The 16,759-nt window shown below is 36.1% G+C and overlaps 1 protein-coding gene and 1 long non-coding RNA gene across 2 annotated transcripts; one reads left to right on the top strand and one right to left on the bottom strand.

The window, feature by feature from the left end:
* The first annotated feature begins 273 nt into the window (after positions 1 to 273).
* LOC139966677 (uncharacterized) lies at positions 274 to 1,296 on the top strand. Its single transcript, XR_011792726.1, has 2 exons — positions 274 to 1,134; positions 1,208 to 1,296. It is a non-coding gene; the product is annotated as an uncharacterized lncRNA (long non-coding RNA).
* Positions 1,297 to 2,230: 934 nt separating this feature from the next.
* On the bottom strand, positions 2,231 to 16,647 carry LOC139966664 (cholinesterase-like). Its single transcript, XM_071969928.1, has 8 exons — positions 16,206 to 16,647; positions 15,252 to 15,411; positions 13,242 to 13,319; positions 10,682 to 10,800; positions 7,464 to 7,634; positions 5,344 to 5,942; positions 3,151 to 3,323; positions 2,231 to 2,595 (listed from the first exon to the last, which is right to left on the bottom strand). The coding sequence occupies exons 1-8, from the start codon at positions 16,578 to 16,580 to the stop codon at positions 2,480 to 2,482; spliced, it is 1,791 nt and encodes a 596-aa protein (XP_071826029.1). The 5' UTR covers positions 16,581 to 16,647; the 3' UTR covers positions 2,231 to 2,479.
* Between the last annotated feature and the right edge of the window lie 112 nt (positions 16,648 to 16,759).

Here is a 16,759-nt window from a genome sequence, read left to right as displayed (position 1 = left end):
GGTTGTCACCACGCCGCCCAGCTCTCAAAATTTCCGCCCGGTACTCAAGGTCAATTTCAGCCGTACCGCCCGGCACAAATTAGCCTACAGTACCGCCAATAAGTAACTTGGTAAAGATTAGCGCGATTCAGTGCAAAACGCAGCTTAACTGTAATTAACCCCGCGGATCACTGTCACAAATTACCCGGCTCTAAAAATAGTCTGGTGACAACCCTGTATATATATATATATATATATATATATATATATATATATATATATATATATATATATATATATACCATATACATGTTATACTTATATGTGTATGAATAGAGAAAGCAAAAACAATAAAGAGGGCACTCGACGATCTACCAAATTGAACAACTGCTCCAGAAAACGTCAACAATATTCGCCAACGATATCATGTCGGATGTTACTGGACCATAATGTGCAACAACAACGTCCTCCCGAACCCACCTAACACGAATCAGACATTACCACAATCCAGTCCTACACCAGTCCTACCCCGAACTGCTCGGACACCACCAGGAACTGCTCGGACACCACCAGGAACTGCTCGGACACCACCAAAACTGATCGGATATTACCACGATCTGCTCGGACACCACCAAAACTGATCGGACATCATCACAACTGCTCGGACATTACAAGGATCTGCTCGGACACCATCAAAACTGCTCGGACATTATCGCAACTGATCGGACATTACCAGGAACTACTCGGACACCATCAAAACTGCTCGGACATTATCACAACTGCTCGGACATTACAAGGAACTACTCGGACACCATCAAAACTGCTCGGACATTATCGCAACTGACCGGACCTTACCAGGAACTACTCGGATATTACCAAAACTGCTCGGAAATTGCCCGGAACTTCTTGGACACCATCAAAACTATTAAGGCACTACCACGATCTGCTCGGACATCACCAAAACTGATCGGATATATCCAGGAACTGCTCGGAAACCACCAAAACTACTCGGACATTATCACAACTGATCGGACATTACTAGGAACTGCTCGGACACCACCAAAACTGATCCGGCATTACCAGGAGTTGCTCGGACACCACCAAAACTGATCGGAAATTACCAGGAACTGCTCGGACATCAGCAAAACTGATTAGGCAGTATACCATGACAACACTAACACTGCTCGGACACCAACAAATCTGCTCGGACACCAGCAAAACTGATTAGGCAGTATACCATGACAACACTAACACTGCTCGGACACCAACAAATCTGCTCGGACACCAGCAAAACTGATCGGACATTACCACGAACTACTAGGACACCAGCAAAACAGATTAGGCTCTACCACGAACTCCTCGGACACCACTAAAACTGATCGCATATTACCAAAACTGATCGGACATTACCAAAACTGCTCGAATATTACCAGGAATTGCTCAGACAATATATAGCAAAACTGATCGGACATTACCATGGAACTGTTCGGATATTACCAAGACTGATCGGACATTACCAAAACTGCTCGGACATTACCAGAACTGCTCGGACACCAACCAAACGTACTCCAACCAAACTTTAAGTTGGTCCCTTCACCTATAAAATTCCACAGCCTTGTTTGTTACTAATAGGTCTATGAAAACTGCCAAAGCAGATAGTTTTGCAAATATACTATGTAGAACCTACTTTTTTGACACATAATTAGGTTAATGAGGTTAACATACAAAGGTTTACTTCCTTTAAAATTGGTTCAATAACAAAAAATTGCAAACGATGAAATGTAAGTTTTCCATCATTTTTCGATCGAAAAGTTTTACAAGAGGAAAAACATGATTTAAACTGTGTCAAAGCTTTTAAGCGTCGGAATAAAAGCTACCATTATGACGTAATGATTTACAAGGTTGTTAACTTTATATGCATGCGATGTATATATATCTAGAGTTTCATTCTGACATGCATGTATTATTTACCCTTAAGAAAAATTCCCCTTTTTTTACCTTATTTGAGGAAAGGGAAACGATATAAACGTGTACAAAACTGGTCCAGGAAGACGTTCCCAGATTACTGGCCACATTATAACGTAAAGCAAACCTTAAAAAGGTATAGGGTCCCAGAAAGACCAAACCAGACTACCCCCTCCTCCTCCTCCTCCTCCTCCTCCTCCTCCTCATCTTCCTCCTCCTCCTCGCATTCTAAGGAGAATTCTGAAAAACAAAGAGAATAATAAGTTTAATAGTTTTAAAACCATGTTGAGATATTCTGTACGCTTCATGGGAAATATCATATCGTTTTTTTTTAATAAACCAATGAAACTCGTCTTGATGTATGTGGTCTGTATATATCTTAAACTAGTTATGTAACTTTATACTTGTAGTAAGTATTACAGTTTTAGCTTCTGGCTCACATTTTCATACAATATATGTAACACTTATATGGGTTAATATGCAACACAATGTTATATGATATGATTAAACACACTACAAAGGGCGTATACTCATGCTACTTGCAAAGCTCTGAGTCATACTCTGTGTTGGATTTACGCCATTCTTTCATTGAGGTATATTTCCAATCCATAAAATCTTCCCGCCAATTTCTTTCTGCTTCCGTTAGGTGATCTGTATAATCGAAACACAATGAATGATTACGTGAGGGTGCTAATTTGAATACAATACAGTATTGTTATGTTTGTTCTTCTTATTTCAGTTGGCCTACGTAAGTTAGATCTTGTTAATTGCATTTGCGTCACTAGCGGTAATAAATGATGACATAGTACATGATGCTTTATTAATTTGAATAAATTCTCATTTACGAGAGACACCCGTCAAATCCCAGATTGCATAAGCTATAACGTACCGAACCCTTCAAAGCGGTACGGAAATAGTATGTCCTCATAATCTTTGTAAAACTCGAATGTTATAAAAGACCAATAAATATATATATATATATATATATATATATATATATATATATGCGATGAAAATATTTTATATTCAATTAGCACACCGTCGTTTAATGTTATTGTTAGTCTGTCTATTGATGTAAAAGTCATTTATTGAATTACATCGAATTATAATTACCATTCCTTTGAATATTCAACAATAAGGTAGACCTACAATACTGACCTCTATTACCTGTATTAAGGTTAACAACTTTGGAGGAATCTTGTTTACCTTTATATGTAATTAAATCTGGTAACGCTCGGTTCCAAAACGCACAATAGGAAGATCTGTATGCATTTATGTCAGGTAAACCCGGTTGAAACTCTTTGAATGTTTGGGAGGGGAGTGTGTAACTCATCCACGGAGAATCTACTGTGTCGTTGTTGCTGCCAACATTTGGGTTTCTGAAGATGAAAGAAAAAAAAAGAAAATGTTTTTTCCCGGTTTAGGTGTCAATTCAGCTTTGATTGGCTACAGGCTATTATATCGGTGCACATGTGGCCGAGTGGAGAAATGCGGTGCCATTTGAAGCAATGAGGCTTATAGCAATCCGGAGGTTTGGGGTTCGATCCCCGGCCGGATCCGGCATAGTAAGATGGATGTCTAGTTTCCGTTTCCGTTTACTTCATTAAATCAAAGTCACTTTAAACTAAACATAATTATAAAATTACTGGAAATTAACACACTATGATAAGAGCGCATGGCATCCCTCCATGCGTTAAGAATTATATTCCCGCCATCTAACATCACCATTGGTGGGGTTTCCTTCCTCGATGTAGGCTATACTCTTTATATTCTTAGGTTATTTACTTGTCAATTCGTTTCGGAGATGTATTAGGAGCCTTTGTAGATATATGTTTTATCAAATGGACATTTAATAACATTGTGAAGCCTATTCTTAAGTCGGTCAGCAGATAACTTACAGGAGGTCATTGGAGATCAGAAGATGTCATGTAGCCTAGGTACATAAATTGGAGGTCGTTAGTCAAAACTAATTGAAAACACACACAAAAATAACAAAAGGAATACTTTTCTTGAAAAAAACCACGAGTAATTTGCATATGAGGAACTATTGAAACTGAGATTACATAATCAAGTCAATTTAATGAAATGAGTGAGCGATGCTTAAAGGATCATTTCAAGCAAAACAAAATAAAAGTGGTGTTTAAATACAACCTCGGCTGATAGCAGTGTTTTTGAAAGCGCTAAACATATCAAAATAAATTTTGCGTCTAAAAACTTTCACCCTTTTAAAGAAGGTAAAGACAAAGGATGTGCACCAATAGAAGATGTCTTTTAGTGATTATGTGGCATTTTTTAACAGTCTTCATTAAATAAAACCACCTACCATATTTTCTCATGTGACAGTAATATGCCTAATAAATTTCAAAATTAACATTGCTTTTCTTAAGCGGAATTTATTCCAACTAAATAGAGAGATGGCTTCTTGCCATACGCCAAGAAACTATTGATATTAATAGTGCAAAAATTAAGAAAATCGAAAAAAATTATGAAAACTTTTGACTTCATTATTTGAAATGAAACCTTTAAATATTCAAGCTAATTAACCTTTCGTGATAGAAATTTAGTGTCGAATATCACCAAAAACGTTATCAAGGTCAACCTCAAAAGAAGCTGTTTGTAAAGACTTCTTTAAATAATTTGAAATTTAACATTTGTTTGAAGTTTTGTAAGGCTTTTTTCTGACGGGAAAGTACAGATTATGAAATGTAGGTTCTAGCCCATGCAGGTATGAAAGTAACACATCTAACCATGTATATAACCTAAGGGAATTTCTACATATTATGAACAGAAATATTTCTACTTTAACAATTATACAGCAATGTGACAGCATTCCTTATGGGTTTTTTTAAGAGTCAAGGTCAAAGTCTCCGAATCAGTTAAACTAGCTTTAATCTTTTGAGGTAACACAAACTTCCATCGACGACGACGAAAATTCCAGAAGGACTCGTATAAGTTTATTTTACCGTAACAGGATCACTTGTTAAATTTTAAAATGTTTCTTGTCAATATTTGCAGTAAACATGCCATAGTTGTCACGAAATGTCCAAAGTCTTGTGGTAGGCATTTAGAAAGAAGGAATCCTATCCTCACAGGCTATTATCTATGAGAACGTTTTCTTGTCACTAATATACGTCCTCGTGGGTCGGTGGTTGGACAAACCATGTACAACTGGCATCTCTCTGGGTTGGACACCCATAGTTATGGTGTCGCTCACTTCACTGTTGCCAAACGCATCCTTGCTGCTTCCCGAAATTTAAAATTACATTACAAGAAGATGTGTATATTTTGCGATTATAAATGCAGAAAATTAGAATAAACTCCTGTTATACCGGAATATCCTTTTAAAGAAGAGAGCTAACGTTTTGTTTTTTACTGTGACCCTGTGGGTCTCATACTTACCCCGTCTTAGCAAAATTGCTAAAATACGTCATCATCGCAAACGAGAGATCAACTTCCTTCCGGGTCACCGTCACGTTCTCAAATTCAGGTAGGAAGGCGCTTCCGAAGACGAACCCGATATCGTCACCGTGAGCTACTCCCTTCCACACGGGTAAGGGCGGCCAGGGGCTCGACGAAGGTTTGTGCGTAAACAAGTAACGGTAGACGGCATGATCTCTCACGTGATACTCACGTGATACAACTTCTTGAGTACATAGAAACGTTTCATCGGATTCGAGGTCCATGTAGGTATAAAAATAGTTTGCTTCGGGGTCGTCTGCTTGTGACCAATCTATATACTGCTGTTCTATCGCATCTAGAATCAGTTCATTAGCAAAGGTGAAGACCCTACGAAGGCGCCCTCTAAAATCTTCTCGGTCGGATGTGGGACGTATCTTAAAAATCTGATCTGGGTACGTGAAAACTGTAGCTAACGCACCATCGTTGAGTGTTGAACCAAGCATGATTGGTGTTGGCTTGAACCGACCCTCCCTGACTAACGTCTGTGGTGCATCAGTTATGAAATCACCGTCCACAGTAGGTTCAAACTTTAACAAAGCCTGCAAGTAAGTTACAAAGTAGAAGAGCTTTTAGTTCCTTCAAGGGTATAAGTTGATGCAACATTATTTCCGATATAGTTATAACATTTCAAGTTTTGAGAAATGTATATCCCTGAAGCATTTATCCCTTAACTATTTGTCCATCAAATGTGTTATCATTTAAAACGGCTCGACAGAAGACTAATTAATTCATGTTTTCTAAATCGTTCAAAATGAATACATTCCTAGGTTTCATTTAATTAGTACTTTTTAGTGTTTTGAGAAATTCCCCTTTAAACATTGGTCCTTTGAAACAGGGGTGGCAACGAAATATATCTTACGGGCCACCGTGCAATTTTGCACTCAATTAGCGGGCCACAAACAACTGATGTAGCTCTTCCCGTAAAAAAAAAAACAATTTTACATTATATGGTAAAATAAATTCCACATGGACATTTTCTATCTCAAGTAGACCCTAGGTCTTTTACCAAAACACCACAATGTATGCATATTGTTGGCCTATACTTGTCATATTATGTTAGTACGTGCCGCATTAATACGGTCTTGCAAACATTCTCGTGGATCCGGACGGCCCCTTGCGACCCACCCTTTGCCGACCTCTGCTTAAATGAGACGTTTTATCCATCAAACGGCAGGTGATGGTTTGAAGTGGCAGGAATGCCTGGCTTAACATATAATTAAAACGTCCGAAGAAGACAAAGAAAGAACTTTTTGTTTTAGCTTTACTCCGCAACGGCGACAAGATGGGGCTATTCGTATAAGAACCACAAAAGAGCCGCTGGTGGTGATCTGTAATGACGTCATTGATTTAGTTCAAACTATTTTAATCCATCAGTCGGATAATCCCATTTGGTTGATTTTCTAGAATAAATATAGGATCGTTAGAAGTCTGTATCGTACAACGTAGGCTGACTGACTGACGTCAGATAGCAATTTGTACTAACATAAATGGTATATATCTAAAGATTTATTTCACCCACGTTTTTTCGTGTAACTGAGTTATCGCCATTCAATCTGTTTGTTTTTCTTTTGTCTCTTACCTCGTTTTGTTCTCAAGGCCCTCTTTTTTGTTTTCTTTGATTTTTGTAGGTATAAATACATCCTTAATATCGAGCTTCATATATAGTTAGATTAAAGAATAGAATACCTCCCATCCCAGTAACGATATACCTATAGATATAACTATGAGAACGCCCTCTAATCAGAGATTTATTCCTTAAAGCATCCCCAAAACACACCCACCCCCTAATAAAATACATTTTTTTTTTCTTCTGCAGGATTAAATGTTTTTGTGTTTTAAATGTCGTTCATTTACTAACCTTTATAGGAATATGCGACAAATTTCATTTGAAGAAGTCCCTCTTTTAAAATCCCGATTCTATAATTTACCCGTAAGTTGACAGTTGATGGGCTCATTTCATTCCTATTAATTTAATTTGGAGTATTCAGCTGCCCTTATGGTCTTCGGCACAAATCTAGACAAGTTTTGCTTTCGAGTGGAGTGATCTAGTTTTTACTTACCGTATCTATGGCTAAAGCTAATTGATTTTCGTTGACTGTTCTCAAACATTCTGCTAAGGTTTCACTAGTGGTAGTCCATCCACAGCCTGTCCTTCTGCCTATTGTAAATGCTGATTCAATCGCTGCCGATCTGTTTAATTGAATGGCACCAGGATTAAGCATGGAACCACTCTATAAGGGATTTAAAAAGTTGATTAAGAAAAATAAATATGAATAATAAATTCTTACTATATATGAAAGGTTGACTTTTTGACAAATTATATCTATAATTATATGAAGTGTTTTCACTCTATAAGGAATTACTTTTTCTTGAATTCACTCTAAATTAGAGAATTTAAAAACATTGAGTGGGTGATTATTGAGGACACTCTCTCAAGAGAGTGAATTTGCACTCTTTTGACATAAAGTGTGAAAAGTGTTTGCTGAATGTTACATGACGTCAGATCAGCCGTGATCTTTTTTATTACGTTTTTAATCCGTGTCGGATTATTTAATTCCGATTCCGTGGTAACTTCATAGGAATTGATTTTACTTATTTGGGAGGGCATGTCGTTTCGGATGATTAAAACGAATGGCGCCGTGGTCTTTACATTTAGTTATCAAAACATTGTCTTTACCTTTTCCAGAATTATCTGTCCAAGATTCGTGTCAATGTCAATAACAGGTAAATTCTAATCAAATGGTTTGGGAAATTGAAGTGATTTGCAACTGTTTGGTTGATCCTTTTTGTTTTGATCGCCGATCTATGTTGTGTCATTTTCACCCTTAGAGTGTTTTTTTTTCGACTCTCCAACGTATTGCAAAAGTTGCAAGTGTATATCTTTAGATAGGCAGTTTATTTTATGCCGGATTTGAAAAGCAGATATAGTTGTGCTGCTTTACATTGGCTGTTTTACTTCCAATCACTCACTAATATCTATCTATCTCTATCTCTATCTATTGAAATCGTCGTGAGTTAGAAAATCCAGAACAGTGAACAAATTTCCATCCTCCACCGGGATTCGAACCCGAACCCGGGCCTAACCACTAAGCTGTGGACGCTGATTGTATGTCCATAGGTTCGAAACCGGTAAGGAAGGTCGTAATTCCACTGTAGGCGTTTGTCACCTGTATATATCGAACAATACTAGTTCTGTTTTGGTGACATATTTGCCTTACTCTTTAGAGATCAAAGATGATGCTATAACCAACTCGAAATCATTTGTGATTCCTAAAGCCGGATCTCAAAAGAAATAGATATATATAAATAGATGACAATGTCAATCGACCAAAAGAAAGGGAAACAAGGAAGCATTGTATTTGTCTCTTCTATTATTGCCCAGAATAAACATCGATCCAAAAAATCTATTCAAGGTAGGGTCGTGTGTACCAATCTACGCAAATAATAGTAAATCACTTCTAGTTTCAAAAGATCAATTTATTACGTGTATTTTTTAATATAACTTAAAACTTCATCAGTTTCTTGGAATGATAATCTTATAGCGTTGTGAATACTTTTAGGCTTACACGAACCTTTAATTAAACTTATGGACTCTATCAACCATTAATTTTATGATTAAACTTATATAAACCAGAAAGTATAGTAGTAATAATAATAATAATCATTAGTCTTATATAGCGCAAAATAAAATTATGAGATTTGAAAACTTTACTTAAATTGATCAAGTGAGTCAAGAGACCTAATACCTACTGTAAGTGAGTTCCACAAACGAGGGGGAGAGGGTGGGGGGGGGGGGCAGCATAATGAAAGCTGCGATCCCCGATTTCAATCGAGACACTGGGATATTAAGCTAGTTGAGATATTGTGATCTAGATGGCCTATTTTTAGTTTAGTGATGCAAGATATTACATAAGTAACTTACGGTATTAAATTTAATAGCACGGAAGGCCAAAATGTGTATTTTATAATATATGCGCAGTATTGATTTCATAACCATTGCAGCTCTTTCAGTATTGGAGTATTGGCAGTATATTTATTCGATCTGTGAACAACGTGTTCTGTATCTTTTGCTGTCTAGATAATTGAGTAGAAGTTACGAAAGTATCGAGAAAGTATAGGAATGACGTCATCACTAATTTTTTTTTTATAGTTTCAACAAGATTTAGATAAAAACGTCAGCTTCGTTCCAAAATTTTCACACGTTTTCTTTCATTTAAGTCTCTGGACGTTCATACTGTCACATTTAAAATATTGAATATGATATTTAAAAATTGCTCACGTTATTAATTTTTTGTTGTTGCTTTATTTCATTATCTGAGCAATGAATGTAGGATACAATTTTCTAACAATAAATGGAAAATCTATTTTCCCAAGATATGCTAAGAACATCAACAAGTGATAACCTATTGTAAATATTTCAACTATTTGTCTTGTAACATGTTCTTTTATGTGATTTTCATCAAGGTTTTGATGATTTTTCGATAAAACAAATATCCCATAACTGTAACAACATGCGCTGGCTTGGCAATAGCCTTATGTAGCCTACTTTTATTCCATCTCTTTAGTATTCTACGTCAAGCTGACACGATTTTGTTTAATTGGAGCCTCGTTTCAATGGTTTGAAATAATATTGTTGTATTGATAAGAACTTTTCAAATGATGCTTTTGCCAATTATGCCCCCAAAAAAGAGTTTAAAAAAGGGTTATTTATAGAGTTCATAGAAATGTTTCAGTTAACTTCAGATAGTTCAAATGTCTATTGTCGCAACGTAAGGTGCAAAAACAATATTCTCCATTTAAATTTCAGAGAATGCTGCTTTTTCAACCGTTTATAGAAGTGAATAGAAAAGAGCAGTGACGACCACTCAAAATAATTGTTTCGTTCTTTTACTATCTGGTGCGTAAATTCTAGGCGTTTCAAAAGGCTTCCTCGATGAGGCTGTTCGTTTAGGTATAATTACTGTTTTGAACCAAAAACCCAACTTTCTTTAGTTATGATATTAATGTATAATCGCTTTGTTCACGTGGTATTTACGTTTCGGATACTGTTGCAATGCATTCACAAGAATATGAAATAAACGACAAAATACCAACATTGATGTATGTAGGAATGGAAGGTGGCCATTGAAAAGTTTGAAGGCTAATAAAAACACACACAAACTTGTATTATTAGTACAATCTTTTGTGTAGTCACTGACCATTACAGTGTGAATATGATTCATGTGTAACAGGTATGGGAGAATATATATATAATATATGTATATATACTATACCGTACCATCATAATGGCATTATTGAAGTAATTCCAGCTCGAAGGCTGAGTCAGATGGAAACCAACACTAGCTCCACCTGCACTCTGTCCAAATATGGTAATACGCTCCGGATCTCCTCCAAATGCTGGTAAGATAATATTTGATATTAATAGAAAATATTTGATATTGATATTGGTATTGATGTTGATATTGATATTGATTTTGATGTTGATGTTGATATTGATATTGATATTAATATTGTTGATGTTGAGATTGTATTGATATTGATATTGATATTGGAATTGATGTTGATATTGATATTAATGATGATATTGATATTAATATTGTTGATGTTGATATTGGTATTGATATTGATGCTGATGTTGATATTGATATTGATGTTGATTTTGATGTTGATGTTGATGTTGATGTTGATATTGATATTGATATTAATATTGTTGATGTTGAGATTGTATTGATATTGATATTGATATTGGAATTGATGTTGATATTGATATTAATGATGATATTGATATTAATATTGTTGATGTTGATATTGGTATTGATATTGATGCTGATGTTGATATTGATATTGATGTTGATTTTGATGTTGATGTTGATGTTGATGTTGATATTGATATTGATATTAATATTGTTGATGTTGAGATTGTATTGATATTGATATTGATATTGGAATTGATGTTGATATTGATATTAATGATGATATTGATATTAATATTGTTGATGTTGATATTGGTATTGATATTGATGCTGATGTTGATATTGATGTTGATGTTGATTTTGATGTTGATGTTGATGTTGATATTGATATTGATATTAATATTGTTGATGTTGAGATTGTATTGATATTGATATTGATATTGGAATTGATGTTGATATTGATATTAATGATGATATTGATATTAATATTGTTGATGTTGATATTGTAATGATATTGATATTGTTGATACTGATATTGTCGATATTGATATTGATATTTGAGAGCGATAAAACCCGACCTACAAATTCAACCATTGTATCTCCAGTCTGTTACAGATACTCTCAACAACACGTCAATGGGAAACTTCAATCGTTTCACTGACCTCCATTTCACATGTTTTAAATGTTATCAAAGTTACCAAATTCCACAAATTTTCGTTTTCTAGAAAGTTACGATTTTCGTACTGTCCTAAATAAAAACAGAAATCAAACATGATGTCTCCGCTTCGCGTTCGATGACATTAAACATCACCAACAGAGAAAGTCAGTGTAATGTTGAAGAATGGTAAAATCTCACGAACTGAACTCCGGGTGTTATGATGAACAGACAGAGGCAAACGTGATGTTGACAAGTGACACGGTTATCTGATGTTTTCCACACATCATTATATGGACCTGTTTTTCTTTCTTACTTTTTTCTCACTCTTCTTGATTTTTCTTTCTTATCACAAAAAGTTTAGTTAGCGTCATGATTTGATGTTCACTGTGCTTGTTAAAGGTACCGTGGAAAATCAATGCACTACGCTTAGTATTTTTGACAAAACTCACGTGATATTAAAGTGTAAACACGGGACAGATTCGTATATACGCACAATTCGTTTGCAATTGACCACGTGACTGTTGTGTAACTCGGGTATATGTTCTTCCATGAATCATGGAATTGACAATATGGCGGAAGGGAGTTTTGATACTACATAGAATTCGCCACTGAGGTCAAGACTTTCACTGGCCTCCATTTCACATGTTTTAAATGTTATCAAAGTTACCAAATTTCACCAATTTTCATTTGCGAGAAAGGTAGATTTTCGTACTGTCCTAAATAAAACGTAAATCAAACATATATCTCCGCTTCGCGCCCGATGACATTAAACATAAGCAACTAAGAGAGTTTGAAATCTTACACGTAGGGCATTGAAATTAAAATTTCGTTTACAACGTTATGACTCCACGGGCGGACTGAGCTATAAGGGCTATTTGGCAGTTCCATAATGCACCGAGAACTATAGGGAACCATCTAGCCTGTGTCCCTGTTACCGAAACAAATCCGATATTCCTTACACACTTGCTTACAGGATTGACTCCAACATGATTGTGGGTGTTACTGGAAGGTTATACTTATTCAGATGTAGGCTTATTTGCCTTAAGAGGGCGAGGGTGAGGCGGTGGTGGGTGTGGGGGGGGGGGTCGAGGTCACTTTTCTATCGCTGTTTTTTCCCCTGAATGACCCAGTTCACCTCTGTCTGACCTTTGAAATTGGAAATAACCTCTGTAGTCACACGTCCCTAGTTATAGTTGCTGTCTCAGAAAATTTAGAGATAGATATGTATACAAGTTCTTCTTACAACCCCCGCGACATTTGATTTGTCATCTTATGGAATTAGGACATCGACATTGAGTTGTGCCATTTTTTGGTTGTTGACATTGGTTGTTGACATTTATTTGTGCAGACTAACTAACGACAAACAAAACATTCAGCCGAATGAACCCGTCATGTTTTTGTAACTCTCAAAGATTCTTTAGGGTCTGTCTGTGGCGGACCAATCAAAAACAACATAAAGATCAGAAACAAATCACTTTAGTACATACCGTTGATGTTTTCTTTGATCCATTTCAAAGCTAATTGTTGATCCCACAGACCATAGTTACCGGGAAGAACTTCGTCACCTATATATAAAACCAGAAAGAAAAGTATCTTTGAAATGTAGGCTATAGGTAGCACTAAGTTTGATTCCTGTCCTGTATGATATTAATCGCAGAGAGAGAGTATGGTTCTTGGTTCAAGATGACATCAATATTGTACGGACCTTCCATTAGGAATTAAAGTTATTTTAGCATTTATATTTCCATGACGGCTGTAGTAGGTTTCGATATATCAAGACAATAATCATATTATCAATATATAAATATATATATATATATATATATATATATATATTGATGGTTTAAATTTGCAGTACCTTCTCCACTCCCCCCCCCCCCCCCCCGCCTTAAACACACACACACACACACACCCACTCTTAAATAAAATAAGCACATGATAACAAAAATTAAGATGAATGTTATGGGTAGATATCGTTCTCCTTTAATATTTAATCTTTCATGTTACACCATTGTAAAGTTAAAACCAGTAGTACCCACTAAAGCAACAAACATCAGGCATATCGAAACTCGAAAATTAGCAGTTTTATGAAGAAAAAAGTGCCATGTGATGAACATTCTGGTTGACACCGGGCGGGTTCACTTCATTGTATATAATAAAGAATCTTGATTTTTATTATGATTATGTTATTCTCAATTGCAACGTGTGGATGTCACTTTCTTATGGAAACTTGTCATTACATTTAATTAAACTCGTTTGTCAATATTTTGAGTTGTTTCGACCAGAATATGATTTTCTGTTTGGTCTCAATTAAATCCAAGCTACAGTTTTATGCGAATAATCCTGCTTGTTTTCTCGTTCGCACGTTTGAACCGCTACAAGTATTGAAATAACCAAAACGTGGGTTGCAATATCATGTTTTAATAGATATACAGTGAGTTTGAATTGGTTGTGTTTATTTTATAGATACGGCCTCTCAGTGCGTGCGGACTGCACCAGGAGGCGTGATATGCAAATACATAAACGTAGTTTAATGGAACATTTTTTCTTACTTAACATTGTTTTTTTTTTCTTAGAAACTTTTTCACTTTTGAAATATATACAGATAAAAGAGAGTATGCGGGTGGGTTGTTGATAGTTAAACCCCAGGATCCGTTATCAATAATGAACACTGGAAAACATGAATTTGGGCCAGAATGGGAAAATGGGAATAATGAATAGTACATTTCTCATTTTAATATTTGCTTAGGGGAACATGAAGAGTGGAAAAACGTGCCCGGTGATAAAATTGTCTGACGTGGTTCTCGACGACTCTGTATATAAGCCCACTGTTAACAGCCTATAAGGAGCTATTGGAGGTGGAGTGGGTGTGAGTGGGAGTGGGTGGGGTAGAGTGTGTGGGTGGGGTGGTTGAGGGGGAGGTGGTAGATCAAATAAGTTCCATAGAAGCTTCACATTCTACAATACTTCACGATGAACTTGAGTTTGCCCTGCGAGTATAGTTTTTTTTAACAGTACAAACAATTGAATGAGACGGAATATGTCATCAAACGATCTGATAACGAATTCATTTTCCTTCACTTACAGAAACGGTCAATTTGTTTTCGATTTACATAATGCAGTAACTCTCTATGCGTATCAAAAGCTGTAAGTATGTCAAATGATGTGTGTATAGTGTTATTGCTTAAGTCACCGAAAAAGGCCATGGGAAGAAAAAGCGGACCATACGGCTAACCTATATCCAGTTTCACTACTTATTCCTCAACCCATTATTAACCCATAAAAAAACCCTCATAGGACTGTGACAACGTGACCGTGACAGTGTCACGTTTCATGTACGTTTTCGAAATACAGACATCAAGGTAACAAGAACGGAAACTATATTTGATAGCCATAATCAATAGCACAAAGCATGAAATGTATTAACCGAGAGAAAGCGAAAGAAAAAGAATAAAAAACATCCTAGGGAGTTTGTTGTTCTTCATTATTATTTTTACCTGTAGTGAGGAAACCAAATCCATTCAGTCTGTATTGAATACTGACGACGACTATGTCATTATAAGCCGATAGAGGGCGTCCGTCGTAAATCAGAGGTCGAGGAGATCCTACCGCAAAAGCCCCGCCATGTATCCATACCATCACTGGAATATTAGTTCTCTGTGCAATTATGGATGAAAAGAAGAATCGATCAGTCTGTTCCATGAGTTTATTGTCTGATACGGCATTTCCGAGAAAAAAAAAATCATCTTCGCCGGCCGTCTGTGAAATTATTTTAGCTGAATTGAACTTATTTTTTAAAATATATTGTGAAACAATTGAACGTGTTCTTCAAACAAAACGTAGTTATTATCTTGTGTTATAATCCCCCTCCCCTCTCATGTAGGCATGAACTCCACCAACATCTATATGCTTGTATTTATATGATCATTGTCCTGGGAGTACATATCACATTGCTCACCATAAAAACCTACATTTCATGTTTTATTTTTTTTTCAATTTACTTCCTCTCAATGACTGTAGCAAAGGTGACGTTAGCTATTTTGGGTTAAAGATAAGGCAAAGAGCTCAAAAAGTGTTGTACAGTTTTATTAGTAACATTAATTCTTTACCGCACAATCGTATCGTTTAAATTGGTATGTGTGTGTTTTTAATTTTCCGTCTTTAATTCTTAAGATATATCTACCAGTTATCTGTATTCAAACTACTCAAATTCCTAATTGTGTTATTTCTAGATTCTAGATCTGGGATTTCTTAGTTAATTTTCTATGAGTCTCACCTCTACTGAGCAATGGTAGGGTATAGGCCGCTAGGATTCTCAAGCCTTAAAGGCCCACAACTCCGCGTTAGGACAATATTGTTGGACTATGAGTTTTATTTCGCTGGCCCACGGGAATTGTCTATTGTGTAAACCACCCTGTTTACCACGTGATATCATGTTGACATGTACTTACCTGGACATCCGGTGACCAAATGTTCAAATAGAGACAATCTTCGCTCTGTGGAGGGATAAATGGTTCCACATCCGGGACTTGCCAACAAATTGAATTGAACCGTGTAGCGTTCCATTGATCCCAATTTCCTTTTGGAATGGGTCTTCGAAAACGATTTGACCCAGTCGGAGGTTCGGCGTACGGTATTCCTTTAAATACATCTAGGGTAGTGTTGACTTTTGGGTCTCCAGAATATGCAAAGCGGATTGTCTCTCCGAGTACATGACCTTGTGGTAAGTCCACCCTACAAGCCTGTGACGTATGCGAACAAGTCGTCCAGAAAAGTACAGCAAAGCAAAAATATTGTGGAAGATGGAAATACATATTTGTTGCCATTATTGTTTCACACAAACAATGAAGCCTTCCCGTGTATTGGATACGTGGTTCAGAGTTTACAAAAATTACCAACTACTAACCCGCTTAATTGAACTTGATTTAATAGATACGATATTAACCTTAATTAGTGGTTAATTAATTATTTCGACTCTTATCTTGACAAGTATCTGATTTAGTTT

Source organism: Apostichopus japonicus, chromosome 4, assembly GCF_037975245.1.
Source record: "Apostichopus japonicus isolate 1M-3 chromosome 4, ASM3797524v1, whole genome shotgun sequence".
Taxonomy (NCBI): Eukaryota; Metazoa; Echinodermata; class Holothuroidea; order Aspidochirotida; family Stichopodidae; genus Apostichopus; species Apostichopus japonicus.
This window is presented reverse-complemented; position numbering and strand designations above follow the sequence as displayed.